Source organism: Geotrypetes seraphini, chromosome 13 (genome assembly GCF_902459505.1).
Source record: "Geotrypetes seraphini chromosome 13, aGeoSer1.1, whole genome shotgun sequence".
Taxonomy (NCBI): domain Eukaryota; kingdom Metazoa; phylum Chordata; class Amphibia; order Gymnophiona; family Dermophiidae; genus Geotrypetes; species Geotrypetes seraphini.
This window is the reverse complement of record NC_047096.1, coordinates 55,594,097-55,617,691: the sequence shown is the minus strand read 5'-3', so window position 1 is coordinate 55,617,691 and position 23,595 is coordinate 55,594,097. Positions and strand designations below refer to the sequence as shown.

General features: G+C 41.0%; 1 protein-coding gene across 1 annotated transcript in view; it reads left to right on the top strand.

The window, feature by feature from the left end:
- RETREG3 (reticulophagy regulator family member 3) overlaps positions 1–22,888 on the top strand; it is a 62,761-nt gene extending 39,873 nt beyond the window's left edge. Inside the window, exons 7-10 of the mRNA XM_033918153.1 lie at positions 12,443–12,580; positions 16,624–16,703; positions 20,772–20,904; positions 22,077–22,888. Of these exons, the coding sequence (XP_033774044.1) occupies positions 12,443–12,580; positions 16,624–16,703; positions 20,772–20,904; positions 22,077–22,543 (818 nt within the window). The 3' untranslated portion in view covers positions 22,544–22,888. The remainder of the gene's footprint in view (positions 1–12,442; positions 12,581–16,623; positions 16,704–20,771; positions 20,905–22,076) is intronic.
- The last annotated feature ends 707 nt before the right edge of the window (positions 22,889–23,595 follow it).

The following is a 23,595-nucleotide window of genomic DNA, read 5'->3' as shown; positions in this document are numbered from 1 at the left end:
GTTTTTTTCCCACCTTTCTATTTTAAACGAAAAATGTAACTTTTAACTTTTTCCATCCCAACTATATGTTTGTTTTAGTCAATAAGTTTATTGTTAATTTGTGAACCTCTTTTTACCTTATTATATATTGTAATGTACATCGCTTAGTGATAACAATAGGCGATAAATCAAATTCTGTTGATAAACTTGGGATCTATTATCGTGCACTGCTTTCATTGTATGCTAATAGATATCTTGCATATTCAATGGAAAAATCCTGAAAAACCGACTGGATTGCAGCCCTCAAGGACCGACATTTGACACTCCTGGTCTAGAATGTCTCACCTGATGCACTGGAAAAGGAGATTATGTACTTACCCTGGTAAGATCTTTTCCAGTAAATAGTTGAGACATTCTAGACTCTCCGCCCTGTCCTTTCTGTGCCTGCTTTCAGTTTCCTTTTCTCATTTCAGTCTCTTTCGTGGAGACCGGTCCATCCTTGGAAACATAGAAAATGACGGCAGAAAAAGGCCAAAGCCCATCAAGTCTGCCCACACTAATGACCCATCCCCCTAACTTTACCCTCCTAGATATCCCATAGCCCATCAAGTCTGCCCGCTCTGATTGCCCTCCCCCAATTTACCCTCTTAGAGATCCCACATGTGCATCCCATTTTTTCTTAAAATCTGGCACGTGCTGGCCTCAATCACCTGCATTGGAAGTTCATTCTAATGATCAACCACTCTTTTGGTGAAGAAATACTTCCTGGTGTCGCCATGAAATTTCCCGCCCCTGATTTTTAGCAGATGCCCTCTTGTTGCCGAGGGTCCTTTAAGAAAGAAAATATCATCTTCCTCCTTGACCGGTGATATATTTAAACATCTCAATCATGTCTCCCCTCTCCCTACGTTCTTTGAGAGAGTACAGCCGCAATTTATTCAGCCTCTCCTCGTATGAGAGATCCTTGAGCCCCGAGACTATCCTGGTGGCCATTCGTTGAACCGACTCAACTCTCAGCACATCTTTTCGGTAGTGTGGCCTCCAGAATTGTACGCAGTATTCCAGATGAGGTCTCGCCATGGATCTGTACAACGGCATTATGACCTCGGGCTTCCTGCTAACGAAACTTCTACGGATACACCCCAACATTTGTCTAGCCTTGGATGAAGCCTTTTCCACTTGATTAGCAGCTTTCATGTCTTCACTAATAATTACTCCTAAATCACGCTCTGCTGCAGTCCTAGTTAAGGTCTCACCATTTAGGGTGTAATTTCTGCACGGATTTCTACTGCCAAGGTGCATGACCTTACATTTCTTAGCGTTGAAGTTAAGTTGCCAAGTTGAGGACCAGTGTTCCAACAGGAGTACCGGTAGGTCCTGTGTCATACCGTCAGGCAAATTGCTATTACTTACTATGTTACATAGTTTGGTGTCATCGGCAAATAATGTTATTTTACCTTGAAGCCTCTTGGTCAGGTCTCCTACGAATATGTTGAAGAGGATTGGGGCTGGGAGGTATTTGTACATATGTTCACCCTGTTTTGGGAGTAGTTCCTGTGCTCCTTTGAAGCCTATGTTGGCAGTTACGGGTGCTATTTAGTTGTTTTGAGCAGAACAATGTTTAGCCTGTCGTTACAGATGCCTCTACTTCACAGATGTGAGTGTCCTTTCATGCTTGGGTACTGACTGATGGGAGGAGCTAAGCTAGCCTGTGAAGTACTCTCGAGGCAGAGTGGAAAACTGACTGATGGGAGGAGCTAAGCTAGCCTGTGAAGTACTCTCGAGGCAGAGTGGAAAACCTGGAATGGTTCTCTTCTGCAGTCCATGCGGGTAAATTGAAATAACCTATGGTCTAGAATGTCTTGCCTATCTACTGGAAAAGATCTTACCAGGGTAAGTACATAATTTCCTTATATAATCATGCTAATGATTGTAAAAGCAATAAAAAAAATCTACAATAAAATTACTAAACAGATAAGACTCAAAAAGTAAATATAAATATACCACTTATAAGTCTGAGTAAACCATTCATGAAATTGATTTGCCTGAGTCGCAACTGAGCCAATAGACAGGGTAGAAATCTTGTTTGTAACCAAAACAGGACACTATAATAAGAGAGACAGAAACATGTAATATAAGATAGTGTCTGAAATATAGGGAACTAAATGTTACATGATATGAAACAAACATTGATAGGCTGCGTTCTTTGACACACCAAAATGGCACTTGATAGTATCCAATCTGAAATCTTGAATGTACAAAAATATAGGTTGGAGTAACCAGTGTACACTTGAACAAGAGTGGCAAGTGAGTTAAAATGTACATACTAGTAACTGTTTAAAGAAAAATGCTGTAACTAGATGGCAGAAACTACTCATATCAGTTTCTTTCTGTCTGTATACACAGTACAGTATATATAATTTTTATATCCTATTACTGTTTATATATAGAGAGAGAGATATATAGATATACACACACACAGTATACTGTGTATGTGTATATATATCATATTCTTTGTTTGTATTTTTTGTAGATGTATTTATGACCCTTGAGGCAGGCTCTATTGTAGCCGAAATGCAGATTGTCAGGTCCCTCCAATTGTGAATAAACAATCACTTTACTTCGACCATTTTGTCAAATGCATTTGGTATTGAGGATCAATGTGTTCCAGTACTGACATTTCCCTGTAGTATTTTTTTTTTAAGGTAATATATGGTATCTATGATTATTTCACCATTCCTGAGTTTACATGTACCTGGTTCAGTTAACCAGGGAGAAAGGTGCCCAGAATGAAAGTATAGCATCATACTACATAATCATAATTTTACTGGTAACAGATTTCTTCAGTTACTTTTAATTTGCCCCATCTATAAAAGTAATTCAAATGGCTGCTGTAATCCTAGAAAGCACCTTGAGCCTCTCAAGCTTCAGAAGCATTAAAAGTATTTTCCAGTTCAATAGGCGAGTCATTCTAGATATGTGGCTATCCTTGAACAAGCAGGCAGCATATTCTCACATGTGGGTAATGTCATCCATGGAGCCCAGTAAGAACAGTGTTAAAAGTGTTTTAAGAAACTTTGCAACTGCCCACACTGAGCATGCTCAAGTGCCTTCCTGCCCAACGTCAGCTCACGGTTCCTCAGTTCTTTGTTTTCTGCGAAGTGAAGAAGTGCTTTTTTCTGGACTTCATGCAGTCTGCATTGCTTTCAACCCGTATTGTTTTTTTCTACGATGGGCCTTTGGCCATTGTTTTTCCTCACTTTAATTTTGTTATACTTAGAAAACTTAAAAAATATATATTTTTTGTCACTTGGGCTTTTCAGCCTTTATGTTATTTTTCAGCGGGCTTTTTCTACTATCTCATCATCAAATTCAAGACTAAACTAAAAACGTTCTTATTCTAAGACGCATACCATAGCGTCTAAATACTTCCTTTCCAGTAGCTAGCAAAATAAACACAAACCGCTTTTAAGAAGCAATCCCCATTCCTGGTGTTTTATCCTCCTCACTCTTCCCTTTAATTAATTTGTTTTTAATGATGTAATTATTAACTTTCCCCTCCCCATTTACCCTCAAGCTCATGTTTGTATTTGTAATTTGCCTATTTAACGTTCACATCCACCCCCCCAAAAAAAAAAATTATTTTAACTTTTTATTTTTAGCATTGTAAACCGTCCAGGTGCACGTCGCTGGTCGGTATATTAAAATTAATTAAACTTGAGTTTAATTTTGCCGCCGCAATTTTTCTGTCCATGTTGAAACCATTGACCGGTTTTAAAAAGTGCTGTCGGTGCCAGCAGTCTATTTCAATCATTGACCCATATAGTTGGTGTTTGAGCCTGAGCATCATGTTGATACCTGCATGCACTGTTCCACCTTACAAAAGCATTCACTGAAAGCTCATCACATTCAGCAAGAAAAGTTCTTCGATTCAGCATGAACACTGGAAAACATTCTGAGCCTGCGGTACTGACGGTACCAGCATTGGATGAGATTCCAGCATCGGGGAAGCCAGCTAAAAAGCCATCCTCTTCCCAGCAAATGTCGCCGGCCTCTACAGCATCGAGTCTCTCGATACAGGCCAAACTCCATCACTCTCCATCTCTGCAGGTTGTGTCTCCTTCAGGGTGTGCATCCTCCTCAAGGTCACCTATCACTCGACATCCTGTCACACTAATGGTACTGGCTAGCCAAGGGTACTGGTGCAGCTCTTCAAGGAGAAACTCAATGAGATTTTCAGGAGGGACATCAGTGACATGTTTAAATTGCATGTGACACCGATGCTAACATTGACTCCCTTGCTACTGATCCAGCCTAAACATAGCAGCACCTCGAAGCCACCTGGTACCGATTCCAGATCTCCATCAAGGCATCAGTCTACCTCTCATTGATCTGCCAGTAGACATCGACTCTCTCCATCAAGGCATTGATCCTCCACATCACAGCATCGACACTCCCCATCAAAACTGCATCACTCTTCATTGAAGCACCAATGTTGAAACACCGATGTCCTCCTTTGACGCTCATCAACTAGACTACTTCGAGGCACTGTCGTTCTGCATCACATCAATCCCATGCTTCCAGAGATAAGAGTCCTTCTCAGTGCTCCTCTTCATCATCTTCATTAAATCGTCACCGTAGACATTAAGAAACATTGTCTCGTTGTTCTCATTGTTCTCCATTACAATCTTCATCTTACAGAGTCACCTGGGGTGCCGTAATTGATTCTGATCTATCATGTCACCATACTGACTCAGAGTGTGAGCCTACTTTGTCTGCCCCTGAGTCATAAGGGCATACCTTCAAATCCATCTCCTCCTCCTCCAAGAAGACAATCTCCTCATGAAGGACTTTCCTTTATTAAATACATTAGATAGTTGGGCAAGGCCCTCCCTGTCAGATTGGAGGCTGACAATGAGCCCAGGGTAAAGCTCCTTGATGCCTTAGATTATGACGAACCACCTAAAGAGCTTCTCAAGCTACCATTACATAATCTTCTTAAGGAGGCCATCTTTCGAAATTGGGAGATTTATTTTTCTGTTACTGCAGCCCCATGAAAAATTAACTCTCTTCTACCGAATAATTTTTTGTCCTGGATTTGACAGACCACAACTACAACACCAATTGTTGCTTGTGGAATTGACCCTTAAAAAATCATCCAGTTCCAGAGTTTACACTTCTGTACCACCAGGGCATGAGGGTCGGACTATGGACAAATTTGGTCGCTATCTCTACCAAAACTCTATGTTGGCCAATAGAGTGCTTAATTATAACTTCTACATGTCATTTTATTTTAAACATCTTGTAAAGAAGTTGGCTGACTTTGAGCAGTATATCCCCCCAGAACATCTTATGGATATTCAGCAGACCACTCACAGTCTCCTGAAAACCAGAAAATATGTGGCATGGATGGCATTTGATGCTTTTGAAATGTCATCCAAAACATCTGCCATATCTGTGGTGATGAGACGCCTTGCTAGGCTATGAGTCTGACTTGGATATTAATCTTCAGGACCGTTTAGCCAACATTCTGTGCCTGGGGGAAGAACTCTTCAGTGATGCAATAGAGGCTGCTACTCAAAAGCTGACTCAGCATGAGCAGAATTGGAATTCTTTGAATAGATCAAAGACTAAGAGTCAACCATCTAAGTATGCTCCAAAACCAGCTTCTTATTCTTACAAAAGATGATATCCTGCAACATAAATCTCTGGCCTCTCATACTCTTGTTTCCAGGTTTATAAAGGAACATTTCAATTCCAAACCTCCACTCAAGCCACCTTCGGTTGTCTAAGATCTTAATATAGTCCTAGCTGCTTTGATGAAACCACCATTTCAACCAATGGCTTTTACTTACCTCAAGTTTCTCACTTGGAAAGTGGTCTTCTTGATTTCTCTCACTTCTGCCCATCGAGTGAGTGAATGCCAAACATTGGTTTCGGACCCACCATTCACAGTATTCCATCATGATATGGTGGTATTCTGTACCCATCCTAAATTCCTCCCAAAAGTAGTCACGGAATTTCATCTAAATTAAATCTAATTGTGCTTCTGGTTTTCTTCCCAAAACCTCATGCTCATCCTGAAGAAGCAGCTCTTCACACCTTGGACTGTAAACATGCCTTGGCTTATTACATACAACAGACTATTCATCTCCTTTGATCCTAATAGATTGGGAAAGCCTGTAACCAAAAGAACCTGATGTACTCCCAGTACACATCCAGATAAACCTATCTAAACTTAAGCCAATATAAATTTGAAAGTTTGCTGTAATGTTGCTGTCTGTATACAGTCTATTCCCTTGTAAACCGCTTAGAACTGTTTGTGGTATGGTGGTATATAAAAATAAAGTTGTTATTATTATTATTATTTCCACATGGCTAGCAGCATGTATTTCTTTCTGCTATGCTCAGGCTGGGCTGCAGCTCAAAGGTCATGTAACAACACACAAAGTCTGAGCTATGGCAACATCAGTAGCTTTCTTACGTTAAACTCCCATTGATGAAATTTGCAAAGCAGCTACTTGGTCCTTAATTCACACATTCACATCTCACTACTGTCTAGAATCCTATTCCAGACAAGCCAGTCGTTTTGGCCAAGCAGTATTACAGAATTTATTTTCTTCCTAATGGCCGACTCTGCTTCCATCCCATTTCAATAAGCTAGGAAGTCCCATATGCCTACTTGTCCTAGGATAAAGCATAGTTACTTACCATAACAGGTGTTATCCGGAGACAGCAGACAGATATTCTCACATCCCTCCCACCTCCCCTGGTTGGCTTCTTAGCTTGCTTATGGAACTGAAGAACTGCGAGCCGACATTGGGCCTGAAGGCACTTGCGCATGCGTGGTGCGGGCAGTTGCAAAGTTTCTTAAAACTTAAAGTGACAGTTCACTTTTAACACTGTCTGTACCGGGCTTCGTGGATGGCATCACCCACATGTAAGAATATATGCCTGCTGTTCCAGGATAACACCTGTTACGGTAAGTAACTGTGCTTTATCTCCCAATGGCTGCGAGCAATCTACAGAAGGAACCACTCCAGATTTTTTTCTGACTCATCTCTACTTCACTGGGAGCTCTACTGCCACCTGTAGTTTTTCCCTTCTGCACATGAGCATGAAGGAGTGTTTCTGTTCTCTCCACTTTTTCTTATTTTCTTCTATGTTTTCCGACTCTTTTTCTGGGTTTTCTTTGTGCTTGGAGTGGGTTTTTTTTCAGCTCTGCCTGCGTAGAAAAGCAGCAGACTTCGGTCTGCAACCGACAAGCCTATCCTGGTGGTACCTATTGGCCAGCCTGTATTTTTCTTTGGCGCTTGGAGCCTTGCCGGCTTTTTTCTCATCTACTGTTTAGCAGGGGTTTGAGCGCAGGCTGTTAGGTACCCTTAGGAGTCTCAGCAGTGTCTCACAGGGTGCCGGCTGCATTTTTCATCTCCACCCTTCCCTTTGTGCATCTGTCAGTCCACGGAAGTGGAGGTACAGTAAGGCACCTTGTCTGACCTGGTAGCCTTAAGATCAATGTTGAAAAGGCATTCCCAGCATGAGGCAGTGATTGTCTGATTCCAGCTACTGTAAGAGAGCTGAGGCAGGCTGCAGCAAATTTCCAGCACAAGTCACAGTGAGTAATGCTGTCTCAGCCTGTGAAGTGAATCAGGGGGATCTGAATTTCAAGGTTTTAGAGGTTTCTGCATGTTCCCTCACCTGAAAAATCCTAAAATCACTTTGCTAACTGTGAAAAATTATTGTGATTTTGGCGCAAAATTCTTAGCAGTGAGTGGCCATCTTGGAGCAGTATCCATCTTGGATTTTAGCAATCTTTTTTTAAAATGATCCCTGCACTTCCAAAACAGCAATTTTTGCCTCAAAACTTGTTGGGATGGAGTCCTTGGGATCTTCTGCTTTAAATCCTTGCCAGGATTATACAAATTTAGCACCTTGTGTCACCTGCTGTGTGGCACAGCCAGGAGAGATGGCAGCACCATACTTAAGTTTCCAAGTTTATTTAGAATTTGTTATACCACCTTTATCATGGATGGACACAAAATAAGCCTAGAGAGGCTAAACTAATTAAACATCAAACAAGACAATAAAATAGACGAGACAAAATTAATCGAACTGGAACATGAGGGAGAGGGAAGAACAATATAACTAAAGGAAAGAAAGGAGAGGGGAAAACACAAAGGGAAGGGGAAAACAACAGATCCGACCAACAATATGGACTAAGTAAAGTTTAAAATATCCTTCCAAGGACAGTTAAACTTGGAAAGCATCCTTAAAAAGGAACGTTTTAAGGGAGGATTTGAATTTCTCCCCTGCCTAAGCAGGTGACAAAATGAGCAGCCATTTCTTTTTTCGTGGCTCAGTAAGGCTGAATGTTCCACACGAAAGAACGCAGATGCCCCGTCGCCCAAGAAACACAAAATCAAGTCATCTACGCCCCAGGCACCGGAGGCCTTCTCAGAGTTTATGAAACATTTGCGGAATGCCTTTCAAGATAGTTGTATTTCCCCTACGCAGTCCTGCTTTGTCTTGGACTTGTCAGCAGTTTTGTCTGTTTAGGCATGTCCTATGGCGATCTCCATCTCTAGCAGTATTCAAGGCCCAATTAAAAACCCACCTCCTTGAGAGTACTTTCGACTCCTATCTCCTCTCACCTTGGGTTCTGCATCCCCAACCCTATAAGTCATTTCTGTTTGTCCAAGTTAGATTATAAGCTCTTCGAGCAGGGACCATCTATAAATGTCAAAATGTACAGCGCTGTGTATGCCTTTTAGCGCTCTATAAGCGATTAGTAGTAGTATAGTAGTCCTCTTCTCAGTCAGCCACTGTTCCTGAGTTAGCCAATCCTGATTTGGGCTATGCTTACGATGATCAGTTTGCAGATCCCTTGTTTTCAGGAGATGCTGTTCCCGTGGTGGGAGACTCAGTACAATTTCTCGGATCTTTGGATCCTTCTATGGCTTTCAGTCCTGGGGAAAATCCCACGGTTCTATGTTTAAGTCTGCTGCTTTGCCTGATCTCTTCTTGGAGACTCTGGATGAGTTGAATTTAGTCACAGCCAGATTCTTCTGCCTCCTCCTCTTTCCTTTGTGGAGTTACGAGCTCCATCTTCTGCTTTTCCCTGGCATGCTGATACGAGCATTCTGATCTCAGAGCAATGGGACTCTCCGTACTCTCAAGGTGGTGAGAGCTATATCTTATCTATACCCTATCCAGCAGGAGTGCCAGTAGCATTTTAGTTAGCCTAAAGTGGACTCTGGTTGTGCAGGTTACTAAGCGCACCTCCCTTTCCAGGACATGCAGAACCACCATGTGAATGTAGTTCTCAGGAGACTGTTTGAGACAGCGACTTTGGGAGTCTAAGCTGCCTTGGCAATGTCCTTTGTCACGTGCGCTTGCTTGTCCAGGCTACGATCTCTGGAAAATGAAGCTATGGAGCAGCCTCCTCACCTTCTTTTAGCTGGAGTAGATTATGTTACCAACTGTCTTTATGACCTTATGCCTGATTTTAAGGCCAAATGGGATCGGCACATGGGATCTATTCACAGGGCAAAGGTAGGGGAGGGACATTAGGGTGGGCAGACTAGATGGGCCGTGGCCCTTATCTGCCGTCTATTTCTATGTTTCTATGTCTTGGGTAAGGTGTCGGCCTATTCGATTTCTGCTCGCAGAATGCTCTGGATCAGAAAGTGGGCCTGAGATTCCGCCTTTAAATCTACTCTTTCTCGGCTCCCTTTTAAGGGGCAGTTTTTATTTGACAAAGGCCTGGACGACCTCAACAAGTTTCAAGTTTATTATGTATTTGATATCCTGCCTATCATTACGTCTAGGCAGTTTACAATAGGTTATAAAAATAGAGGGATTAAGCATAAGAGCATATTGACTAGAGACACAAAATGGGGGAAGGGGAAAAATACAGTATATTAAAAAAAAAATATGAAGGCTTTACACATTGGGAGGGGGTAATTCTGTGGAGGACCGTCTCCCTAAGACCCTGCCTGACAGCAGACCCAGAACCTCTAGAGGTTTGGGATGTTCTGATTTTCGTAGCTTCAGGTGTTCCCACCCAATTCAAGCTCCATGTCTCAGAGATATTCCCAAGGCTACAGGCCAAGGTTCTCAGGCTCCAGGTGTAGCCAGCCTTTCGCCTCCCATTCAGCTCCCTCTGCCAAAATGGTGCAATGACGCCAGGTCGAGGGAGGTCTCTGCATTTAGGAGGCAGACTCTCAGTGTTCCTGCAGGCCTGGATATGCATCTCATCCAACCAGTGGATTCTGGACATTATTCAGTCCGGCTACAAGCTGGAATTTGCCCGGCCTCTGACAGATTGACTTGTGGATTCTTCTGTAGGGTGCCTGGACTAGGCGGTCAAAGTGCAAGCCACTGTACAAAGATTGTTGGATATTCAGGCCATTGAACTGGTACTGCCCAAGGGCTCGGGCAGATACTACATTTATTTTATTGTACCAAAGAAAGGCTCCAATGATTGGAGGCCAATCCTGGACCTTAAGCACATAAATGCTGCGCTCAGGATCCTGCACTTTTGCATGGAGACAGTGTGGTCTGTCATAGCAGCAGTGACCCTAGGAGAGTTCCTTGCCTTTCTGGATCTCACAGAGACTTAAGGTCCAAAAAGGATCTTAGATGATCGGGTGCATAAAAAACATACTTTAAGCCCAGATATTTAATTATACACTTGCAGGGATAGGCCAGTGCAAAAGTGGCACCCACCTTCTTCGTCTCTTCTCTCATCACCAGAAATGATTTACACCTTTCTTGTGTTGATTTTGTAACGTCGTGGTAGAGCCATATACGTTGTCCACAGAGAAGCGTATTCCTTAGTCTCATGATCAAATTTAGGTCTTGTTCAAATATAAAATTTACTACCAATGTAGCTCTTTCCTTTATATCAGAATAAAAGATTTCCAAAACTGCTGTTAAATTTTGTAAATCCAGATCAGCAGGTACATTTTCAGGCGTTAGTAAATTTTGTTCCATTGGTATATCTTCTAATCCAATATTCCATTTTGCGGCTGGCAAATAGTAAGCCTTGTTAATAGGCGGAATTTGTTCTAGTAGAAAAGATAAATTATCCACCAAAATTTTTTTTAATACTTCATTTAGTAGCAATGTTGGAATTTTAGGACAATTCAGTACCCGCAAATTAAGTCGGCGGTTAAAGTTTTCTGTCATTTCTATTTTGCATGATATAAAGGTTTGTTCTTTAATAATAGTAGATATAGAATTTTTAAGAGGAATAGTCTCGGAGTCAATTTTTTCTAAGCATTCTTGTTTAACTTTTTCAGTAGTGGAGGTAAAGGCATCCACTTTCATCACATGCAATCTGTTCCACCTTCTCCTCTATTCTCCTCATGGCCTCAAGGAGATTATTCAGGGTTTCCCCAGGGATCTCAGCTGAGGGTTTGACTCACTCAGCATTCTTCCCCTGTTCTCCAGACGAGATCACAGCTCTGCCTGAATCTTTCTCCAAGATCGCTCCCTCCTCCCCTCCGGAGAGTCACTGCTTTGCCCGCCCGCTGGACAGAGTGGTGCAGAGATCGTGGGCGGCGACAAAAAGATCTGTAGCTCCAGTGGCTCAAGTGCTCCCTCAATCTGAGCCAACACAGAAGTCAGCCGTTCCTGAGAAAGCCGGGGATCAGTGGTGAGTCGCAGTTCCAAAAAATGCTGAAGCGGTTGCTGTTTCAGCGAGGAGGTGAGAGCCGCAGGTTGCGACACCCTCACAACTCCCTTCCTCTTAGTATAAGGCATATTTAGAAGAAATAGATTATTAGAATCTCGAGACAGCAAAATATAAAGGAAAGTTAAAAAGCCTGCGGGTCACCATACCTAGATGTCCGCCAGCTTGAATTGCCTCTGTCATTTGAGTAGAACAGTTAATTCTTGGAAAAGTTCCCATTGGTGACCCTAATTCACATACTGTCAATGGAGCTCTTTATGTTTGGGTACTAACTACAGATGGCAGCAGAGCTCCCAGTGAAGTAGAGGAGAGCCAGAGAAAAAATCTGGAGTGGATTCCTTCTACAGATGTCTTGCAGCCATTAGGAGATAATCCACATCTAGAATGACTCATCTATCTACTGGAAAATATATTATCAAGGTAAGGATATAATCTCTTTATAATGCAAAAAAAGGGGGGATGGGCTCTTGCAGGGATGGAAATCTTGACAAATTATTTTGCAAATTTACTATTGGATATTTGACACTATTCATAGCCCTTTGAAAGACGTAATGGGGCACCTTTTCCCTAGGAGTGTACAGGTTTTAAGTGAGCCACTCAGATAATACAACAAATGGCATGTTTCAGGGAGGAGTGAATTCAGTAGTGCGAGGCACAGAGGGGAGAGCTGCAGAAAGAGGCCCAGAGAGTAATAAAGCCTGAGAAAGCAGATAGTGACACATGTAAAACAAGATGTTTTCTAACCGATGATACTTGTTTTCCTGTTAGTGCTTTTTGTCCTGCTGTGGCCACTAACGATATACCATAGGCTGGGAGAACGCATTTACAAGAGATTGGAGCCAGCCCTGCAGAGGCTGGATTTCAGCGTCCAAGGATACATGATGTCAAAACAGAGAGAGAGGCAAAGTATGTATCAAGAACAAAGCACAGTTCAGAAAATCATCATACATGCAAATAGAGCTATCAGCAAGTAGAGTCTGTTGGCTCTTGCAGAGCAACTCATAAAAGTTTGAGTACTTCTGATGTAGTTGTGTTTTGCTTGCTATTTGAATACGACTTTACTTTTGCATTATGATGTATCAGTAATTCCTGGGAGCCGCTGTAAGCATGCACAAATTTCTTGGCCAATAGTGCTTTGCATAATTTTGAAGAAAACTTGCTCAGTTCTTTTATATAACCAGGGAGCCTTTTTAATGGTTGATTGAATTTATATCTAATTGCCTTTCCAAGTTACAGTTCGGGAACAGTAAGTAGGTCTACCCAGAGAAAGCTTAAATCCTAAGACCATTTTTGGGATAGTAGAGGGTAAAGTGACATGTTGGTTGTCCTGTTTCTCAGCCCACTGCTATAATCACAAAGCTATTTAGTTGGTTTTGTTTAATCTTGAAACTTTCTGAAAAGATATTTTATGATTAATTTTGCTTTTTAAGTGTGGTTTTGGGAACTAAATGTCTTTATATCAATGTATTGATAGCAGTCATATTTGCTGTGTTTTCTTGTATGATTTATAATGCCATTCTGAAATTTTGGTTTGGGATGTTTTCCAAAATATCTCAGATTGAACAAAGACAGGATGTAAAATGACTGTTCTGCTACAATCTGGACACTGTCTTTTAAGTGCATTGGTGTTTTGTGTTTGGTGGTTTTGAATGCTCACTGTAATAGCGTCAAACCTTGGAACTGCAGCTGATAGTGAATTTAGGGAGGGAGACTGGGTCTGGTGGGATGAGTATTGGACTGTATTTCAGAAGACATTCTGGCTTACAAGTTCACCTCTCATCACTGATTTTTCTCCTTGTGCCTCTGTTCTGTTCCTGTCTGTTTAGCCACTGACTTTGTGTGAGGCATTTAAATAAGTCACCTTATCTCCTTGTGCCTCTGTGACTTAGATTAAAAGCAAAGTACACATCTGTCAGCCAGTTTGTTTGCAGTTTGCAGTGGACTGCTGGATCCAGGGACTTGAGGTTTGGATTTTTTAAATTTAGTAATTGGATCAATGATATAAATGTTTACTAATATGAGATGCATCTTTGCTGTGGGGTTTGCATATATATTTTAAAAGTGCAGTACAAAGGCTTCAAGTGCCTGATGTTTGTAACGGGCTTTTCTAGTGCAATGTGTCTAATGGTCCTGACTGCCAGGGTTATGCTTCTGAAACTGCAAGTTGCTTGCAGAATGCTGTCAATTATCTTTTGAACTGATTCACTTTAAATGTTCCTGCCTAATTTTCAAGATCCTACATGGCATTCTTCCTCCCCTAATTCCACTATCCTGGAATTCTTCGAGACCTACCAGATCCGCCCACATACTCAAACTATTTTTCCCCTCGTTAAAAGGTGTCATGTATGCAGGTAAATTAGGGAAATCCCTTTTCTTCCAATTCACTGAGCTTTGGAACAACCTCCCTGCCCCGCTGCGGAACCTAGGCTCATTCCAATTATTCCAAAAGCATCTGAAAAGCTGGCTTTTCTCCAAAACGTAAAGCTATTTAAAATGTAAAGCTAGCTATTCTCTTCATAACCTCTAATTTCTTATTATCCCAGGACAAGCAGGCAGCATATTCTTGACTGATGGGTGACAGCACCAACGGAGCCCCGGTACGGACAATTTTAGAGTGATTGCACTCTAAGAACTTGGAAAGTTCTAGTAGGCCGCACCGCGCACGCGCGAGTACCTTCCCACCCGACAGAGGCGCGCAGTCCCCAGTTTCTTAGTTTCCGCGGAGCTAAGAAGTCGCACTTTTCAACGGCTGTTGAAAATATTTTTTTCTGTCGCCTTCCCGCTCGCGAAATCTTTTTGGAAATTATATTTCCTTTTTTTCTTTTATTATTTTCTTTAAAAAAAAAACAGTTTTTTTCTTTTTTCTTCATTTCGTCGGTTTTGCCCCGGCGGGGCCTACTGCCGCCATCGAGGCCTCGGCCTTCAATTTGGCAGAAGCCATTTTTCCTTTCATGCCCCCCCAGCCAGGTTTTAAAAAGTGCCAGCGGTGTGCAAGGCCTATCTCTCTTACGGACCCGCACAACTGGTGCTTACAGTGCCTGGGTCCAGAGCATCAGGTTTCTACCTGCACCCGCTGTGCCACTTTGAAAAAACGTACATTAAAAAACCGACAAATCCAACGTTTGCTTTTCGGTGCCGATATGTCTGACCCTGCGACATCGACACCGGCATCGGCACCACCTCAGTCGGCACCCACTTCGTCGACGCCGCACAACACCGCGCCGGCGTCGCAACACTCAGGTAAGCCGGCTAAGAAGCCATCTCCGTTGGAGCGTCCTCCGGTCTCAGTAGCAGCGAGTCCAATCCTGCCGACCTCGAGGCACCCATGGAAGCGCTCCGCTCCTATTGAGGTGAGCCCCTCGACATCGGGTTCCTCATCCTCGGAGCGTAGAGCGGCACCACAGGTACCGCAGAAGAAAAAGGCGGTACCGGTGCCTTCGCTAGACGAGCGGATTGCTGCTGTCCTGCAAGTGCAACTTGAGCAGTTGCAACAACTCCTTCCCGCACTTTTGACACCGAGCCTTCCAGTCCCAGTCCGGTCTGAGCCACCGGTACCGACAGTGTAGCGCCCTTCTTTTATCGGCATCCACTTTGTCGGTACCAATTCACACTGCTTCCTCAACTTTGATGCCAATCTTAGCACCGGAACCGAGAGCTCAACACCAAGCGGTGCAGACTATGGACTTTACCATTTGTCCAAACCTTTCTTAAAACTAGCTACACTATCCACTTTTCCACAACCTCTGGCAACGCATTCCAGAGCTTAACTATATTTCCAGAGCTTAAAAATATTTCCTCCTATTGGTTTTAAAAGTATTTCCCTTCAGTTTCATCAAGTGTCCCCTAGTCTTAGTAATTTTTGACAGAGTGAAAAATCGATCCACTTGTACCCGTTCTACTCCACTCAGGATTTTGTAGACTTCAATCAGCCTTCTCTTTTCCAAGCTGAAGAGTCCTAACCTTTTTAGTCTTTCCTCATATGAGAGGAGTTCCATCCCCTTTATCATCTTGGTTGCTCTTCTTTGAACCTTTTCTAGTGCCGCTATATCTTTCTTGAGATAAGGAGACCAGAATTAAACGCAGTACTCCAGGTGAGGTCACACCATGGAGTGATACAGAGGCATTATAATATCTTTAGTCTTGTTAACCATCTCCTCTTTTTTTTTTTTTTTATAATTCCTAGCATCTTGTTTGCTTTTTTGGCCACCGCCACACATTGGGCAGAAGGTTTCATCACATTGTCTACAATGACACCCAGATCCCTTTCTTGGGTACTAACTCCCAATGTGGACCCTAGCATCTGGTAACTGTGATTTGGATTATTCTTTCCAATATGCATCTTTTTGCATTTGTCCACATTAAATTTCGTCTGCCACTTGGACGCCCAGTCTTCTAATTTCCTAAGGTCTGCCTGCAATGTTTCATAATCCGCATGCTTTTTAACAACTTTGAACAGTTTAGTGACATCCGCAAATTTAATCACCTCACTCGTCGTTCCAATTTCCAGATCGTTTATAAATATGTTAAATAGCACCGGTCCCGTACAGATCCCTGCGGCACGCCACTGTTTACTCTCCTCTATTGAGATAAAATTAATGCTGGTTGCATAGAGTTTTTACATCTGTTTTGATCAGTTACTTGAATGTTATAATACTAATGGATATGTTTGTTACAAAGCAGAACAGAATTGTAGTGTTTGGGATTTTTCCACATTTCCCATCTTCCGGTTATGTCTGTCATTACGATGCTATTTGATTGCTTTTGTACAAACTGAGAGGGCAGAAGCAGCTCCTTGTGAAGGAGGCAGAGTTCAAAAGGTGATTGACAGCATTCTGCAAGCAACTTACGGGTTCAGATGCATAACCCTAGCATTCAGGACCACTAGACACATCTACAAGAAAGATTATTATCAAGGTACGAACCTAATTTTTCTTTCCTGTTGGATTCAGTGCGGTACCGAGTGCTTTCTCATGAACCTGCCAATGATGGAAGTGACAGTGAAGAGGAACTTGCTGCATTCTGCCCAAAGGTAATAGGAGGAATCTGAGAGAGTAAATTCCTCACACTGCATTTACCCAAACCCCTCCATGTATAAGTCAGATACAGCCAAGAGGTCAGAATGCAACTTGCTTAAACTTACTTTTTAGAGTTGACCACCTGATTAAGCATTAGTCAGTGAAAGAACAAAGATGGGTTCCAGCTTCTTTATCTCAGAAACTATAGTGCCACCCTTAAAACCATAAAGGGCAGAATCTGGAGTCAGAGATGAAATCCACGCATCTCATTTAGTTCTCAAGCAAAGTTCTAGGCATCATTATTGACTCTTCTCTTTCCTTCAGTGACCATTTCAACTCCTTGATAAAGTCATGCTTTTTTAGCCTCCATGTGCTGAGGAAAGTGAGATCCTGCTTCCACCAACATTTTGCCGTCCTTGTACAATCTATCATCCTCTCCAGACTAGACTACTGTAACTCCATCTATTTAAGTCTAACCAAAAAAAGTCTCCAAAGACTTCAGTGAATTCAGTACACTGCGACCAAGGTAATCTTCGCAAAAAGCAAATTTGATCATGTTTCCCCTCTTCTGTCCAAACTTCACTGGCTTCCAGTAATTTCCAGGGTTCATTTTAAATGTGCCTGCCTATCTTTTAAGATCTTACATGACATCCTCCCTCCCCTAATTCCACTATCTTGGAACTCCTTGAGTCCCAATACCACCAGGTCCACCCAAAAATTTAAACTATCCTTCCCCTCGCTAAAAGGTATCCTCTATGCGGAAAGATTAGGGAAATCTCTCTTCTTCAGAATCACAGGGCTTTGGAATAACCTTTCTGCCCCACTAAGGAATCTGGGCTCCTTCCAACTATTCTGAAAGCATGTAAAAACTAGGCTATTCACAAAAATGTAAGGCTCTCTTCCCCCCTATCCTCAACCTCCATCCCCATTATGCTGTTCCTTCCTTACATTAAGCTTTTATAAATCGTGCCGAGCTCTATAATTATGGAGAGGATGCAGTATATAAACTTAAGGTTTAGTTTAGTTTAGTAATGAATCCTTGAGTTTGTTGACTTGGTCCAGGCCTACCTATTTTCAAATGCTCATTAACCAATTTAGCTTCTCCAGGCTCCTTTAACCATACTCCTCTTTGCAATCCATGTGCTTTCATAATTAAAGAAAAGTGGTAATATTTATACAGGAAGCAGATTCTGAAAGGTATAGAAATAAAGCTTGTTATCCCAGGACAAGCAGGCAGCATATTCTTACATGTGGGTGACATCATCCACGTACCCAATAACAAACAGTGTTAAAGTGTACTGTCAGTTTATGTTCAAGAAATTTTATTGAGTGAGATACAGCAAAGACACAATGCACTCTTCCAGGCAATACAAAGCTTAGTTTTACAATAAGAAATAGAATACTGCAGTGAACAAACCCAAATCCCACCCCCCTTGTCCTCTCACATAGTCCAAATCAGGAAGACAAAAGAAGTGTCCCTGAAATAAGGATTGTCAGAAAACAGCTTCAACAATTCAGAATACGACTTTTGTCAGTTTAAAAAATTTTGAAAGTGTTGAGATCCCCCGTACCATGCATGCGCTGGTACCTTCCCACCTGACGTCAGCTCATGTGACGACTGTCTATTCTTAATTTTTCTGCACCATATTTTTCTTTTTGCCTTCCCATATATATTTTTCTTCATTATTTTACCTTTTCCTTTATTTAAAAAAAATTATTTTTAACAAATTTTTATTTGGGGCCTTCAGGTTTCTTTCAGCCTGTCTTCAGGCTGGGAATATTTAACCTTGGAACAGGGAAGCTATACAATGTTTTAATCATTTGTATGAATCCAGAGCCTATACCAAACCAATCTAAAGCTTGATACATAAAACTCCATTCAACTCTATCAAAAGCTTTCTCTGCATTTAGCGAAACAGCAAAAGCCGGGTCATCCAAGTTTTTGGATAAATTTAACATATGGAGCACTAATCTAGAGTTATTAGAGGAATGTCTTTTAGCTACGAATCCAGTCTGGTGCATATCTTTAATATGAGGGAGAGCCTTAGCCAATCGCAAAACCAAAATTTTAGCCAAAAGTTTACCATCCACATTTATTAAAGAAATAGGCCTGTAGTTCGAAACCAAAGTGGGATCTCTATTTGGCTTAGGCAAAACAATTATTACTGATTCAGCCATAGTACCTTTAATATAACCATTAATAAGTTGTGACTGATATAAATTTAATAAATGAGGTGAAAGGTCATTTTGAAATGATTTATAGAATTCTACCGTAAAACCATCACCACCAGGAGCGAATCCAACTCTAAGAGATTTCAACGCTGTTTCTAATTCTTTTAGAGATATAGGCTCATCTAAACTTCATTTTATATGCTCAAGAACTTTTGGTCCAACAATTAAATTTAAAAAATCTAAACCATCCTTTTCCCTCTCTACATAAGGCTCAGAAGAATGCAGGCCTTAATAAAAATTTAGAAACTGCTTTAATATTTGTCCAATCTGATTATTTATAATTCCTTTATCATCTTTTATTGCATTAATATTATTTCTTCTTTTCTTTGCTTTGAAATAATTTGCCAATAATCTTCCCACCTTATTAGAATTTCCATAATACATTGTTTGTTTGGAAAACAAATCCTTCCTTATCATTTTTGAAGCTAATTCATTATATTTACCTTTTGCCTTTAAAAGAGCTTGCAGTGTATCTTGTTCCCATTTATTTATCAATTTACATTCTAATACTTTAATTTATTTTTCTAAGTCTAAATATTGTTTTTTAAGTTGCTTCCTAATAAAAGCTGAATATGAAATAATAAAACCTCTCATAGTGGCCTTAAAGGCATCCCATAGATTTTCCATGAATACATCCTCTGATAAATTAAATTGAAAAAATTAATTAATTTGTATTTTAAACTCCGTCAAAAATTTGTCATCCACAAGCAATGTATTATCAAATCTCCATAGAGGTCTACTATGCTCCGGTTGATCTAATTGTAATTCAATCCATATTCCTGCATGATCTGATATAATAATTGGATCAATAGAAGCTTTGATCACATGTTGAACTTTATGAGTTGGAATAAAAATATAATCAATTCTTGAAAACGATTTATGAACCTGCGAACAAAATGAAAATTCCTGATCATTAAAATGAAGAATACGCCAAATATCTTTTAAATCACATGATTGAACCAGATTATCTAATCCTAAAGACTTTATATTTTTACTTGGTTTTTTATCCATTAAAGGATCCATCACAGCATTGAAATCCCCAGCCACTATTAAATTAGAAGTAGCTAGTGGTAATAACAATTTCTGTATAGTTTTAAAGAAGTCTTGTTGATTCAAATTAGGGGCATATATATTAAACAACGTCAGGGTATTATTTCCCAGACTCATATCTACGTGTACCCATCTACCATGTGGATCTGAGTTTACTAACTTAAAAGTGCCCACACATTTTTTATTGATGAGAATTGCTACCCCTGCTTTTTTACCTGTAGCCGGAATAAAAAAACATTTCTTCACCCACCCACCTTCTAGTTTCTGCGACTCAATCATATTTAGGTGAGTCTCCTGCAAGTAATAAACATCCGCATTCTATTTTTTTTAAAATGACAGTACTTTTTTCCTTTTAATCATATGATTAAGGCCATTGACGTTTATGGAGAAAACTTTAAAAGACATCATGATGAATAAACATATAATAAATAAATAAAATCAAGCAATCAATAAAAAATTTTGCATCATACACATAGACATCAACTTCCCTATTTCCAATTCTAAAAGCTGAAAGCATTCCCCTTCTATCACACTCATTAATCCCTGTAATGCCCCACCCATTTTTGGACTTTCAAAATTTTTTAACATGACAGTGCACTTTAACGCTGTCCGTACTAGGCTCAGTGGATGACGTAGCACACATATGAGAATATCTGCCTGCTGTCCTCGGATAACACCTGTTAGAACTGTGGGATTTTTTTTTTCTTTGTGCAGGGTAGAGACTTAAGGAAATGCACAAGTGTTCATTCTCTGCAAAAAGCCAGTTCCTCACTAACAAGGGTTTTCTTGTCCCTTTCCAGCTAGATGATTCTCTTGTTGCAAAGGAATTGACTATTTCCGACTCTGAGCATTCAGATGCTGAAGCGTCTTACACAGAAAATGGCACGTTTAACCTCTCAAGGGGGCAAACACCCCTAACGGAAGGGTCCGAAGGTAAGTAATGTTTTGCCTTTTTGAATATTGAAAGGGATTGGGACTTGTATACCGCCTTTTTGTAGTTATTCAACCACACTCAGTGGTTCACATATATACAGGTACATATTTTGTTCCTGGGGCAATGTACCTATCTGTATACCTCAATAGCCCTTATACCTACAGGACAGTGTCATCTTTATGTAAGTACAGGTTTTGGGTGAGTTCTAGAGGGCTCACCATATAATATAAGCAGCGTGTACTTGGGACTTTTAAATGTGACATTTACTGCAGTACTCCTTAGAGTGCCCCTCTGCTCTGTTCAGCTCAGCTGTGTGGCCATCTGAACCTATAACAGGCTAGAATGTACTTTTTTTCACATCTTTGGGTGCTGGGAGGGGGTCAGTGACCCCTAGGGAAGTAAGGGTTGGTCATGCCTTAATTCTTCCAGTAGTTATCTGGTCAGTTTGGGTACCTTTTTGACCCTTATTCATTTTAAAAACAGGTCTAGTCCCAAACATGTAAATAATGCCCTGGATATTTTGTTAAAAGTTTGATTATCCCTGCAGAATGTCCAAGTCCTAAGTACCTCCCCAAACACACCTCTAACATACCCCCTTAATATTTAGATGCACTGGAGAAAAAAAACAACCAGAGAGATGTCTAGAAAGTCAGTTTCAAAAATGCCCACTTGGACGTTTTGACTAGTAAGACATCCAAGTGCCACTTTATGCTGTCTTTTGGATATCTATCTTTTTTGAAAATGAGCCCCATATTCTCTCAAGGCTCCTTACATATCTTCACTTCCTCATTACCCCAAACTCTGCCACATAGCCACCCATCCACAATTAGCCTGCAAGATATATGCATGAAGGTCATGGTGCTATAAGGCAGACTTCAAGTTGATATGAAAACTGAAAAAAAAGAATTGTGGCGTATATTTGCTTTGTTTTTATCATTTGTGTAATCTAAAGAATTTTGAGAAAAACAACTTTATTATTTATACTTAATTTCCTGTTAAGAGGTGCTTCCAAGTCACTGCCTTATGCTGTGCATAGACTCAGTCCACTTTCTTCTGTACAAATTAAATCAGTGGAAGAATAAATTTAAATGCCTGCTGCTCTTTCCACTTCAATCTTTGTATTTCTGTAAAATCTAGTCTGTGTAAAGTGAACATATTCTCTATCCCTTAGATCTCGATCGCCATAGTGATCCTGAGGAATCTTTTGCAAGGGATCTTCCTGATTTTCCTTCCATCAATCCAGATCTGACTGGAATGGATGATGAAGACGATACCAGCATTGGGCTCCCTAGCACTGCATACCACCCGCGGACTGCAGAGGACCCCAATCTCTACGATGAGCAAAAGGCAATTGATTCTGAGCTGGCACTAGGTGGATTACCAGCTGCACAGAATTTCACTGATAATTTAGCCGACTTAGTCACAAGAGGAATGATCCAGTTGGCACTGTCAGGGTCCAGCCAAACGGCCTCTGCATATAGTGCTTACCCCCAAAGGCCAACGAGAACATATCACAGCAATTCCGACTCCGATTTGGACACTGACGCAGAAGGGGATGATTTTGAACTATTGGACCAATCTGAACTGAATCAAACAGATCCCAGTACCTCACGTAGTCAACAGTCATCAAATAGTTAAAGTTTCACTCTGCTTCTCCATTGGACCTAGAGAGATGAAACGGAAAAATCTCCTTAGTACATCAGATCTGTACTAGGGTGAGGGAGTGGCAGGATGGGGAGAGCTTTTAGAAGCACCATTCTTAAAATAAATGTTGAATTGTCTCCTTTGTGTATACATGTGTGAGGTTCCAGTCAATATTGCACAGAGCTAAGGCGTGCTCTGCCACTGTGATGTCTGACTCTGTAAGCAGTACCTTAGTTAAATCTGGAAAAAGTACCTTGCCCTTCCCTTTGACCGATTCAAGGTTTGTTTGTTTGTTTTGTTTTTTTTACCTGTATGTTGTATAAAAATTCAGTATTATGATAGAAGTTTTAGTCAAATTGATATCCATCTTCAGGTAGGACTTTTGTGTACAAAAATGTATATGCCTTCTACCAAGATCCATAATAACACAAAAACTTTAAAAAAAAGAGTTGGGTCCCCTACATTTTGGAAATGGGCCCTTCAGTGTTTGGTGTCTGAATCTAGGTATACTAGTGGACTCAAACTTGCGGCCCGCCAGGTACTATTTTGAGGCCCTCGGTATGTTTCTCATAATCACAAAAGTAAAATGAAACAGTTTCTTGATCATATGTCTCTTTAGCTATAAATGACAATATTATTATTAAGACTTTCCAAAAGGAAAGATTTATAAACTATTAAGAGTTTTAGTTCATGCAAAATTGTTATTTACGAACATAAAAAGTCGCCTCTGCTGGGTCAGACCGGTGGTCCATCGCGCCCAGCAGTCCACATCCGCGGCGGCCCAACAAGTCCATGATCTGTATGTGATCCCTTAAATTTCGCCTTGATACCCTTTCTATATCCTATCTTTGCCCTTATCTGTATCCCTCGATTCCTTTATCTGTCAGGAATTTATCCAATCCTTCTTTAAAACCCCGTAGTGTACTCTGTCCTATCACAACCTCCGGCAGCGCATTCCAGGTGTCCACCACCCTCTGAGTGAAAAAGAACTTCCTGGCATTGGTTCTAAACTGGTCCCCCTTCAGTTTCTCCGAGTGCCCCCTTGT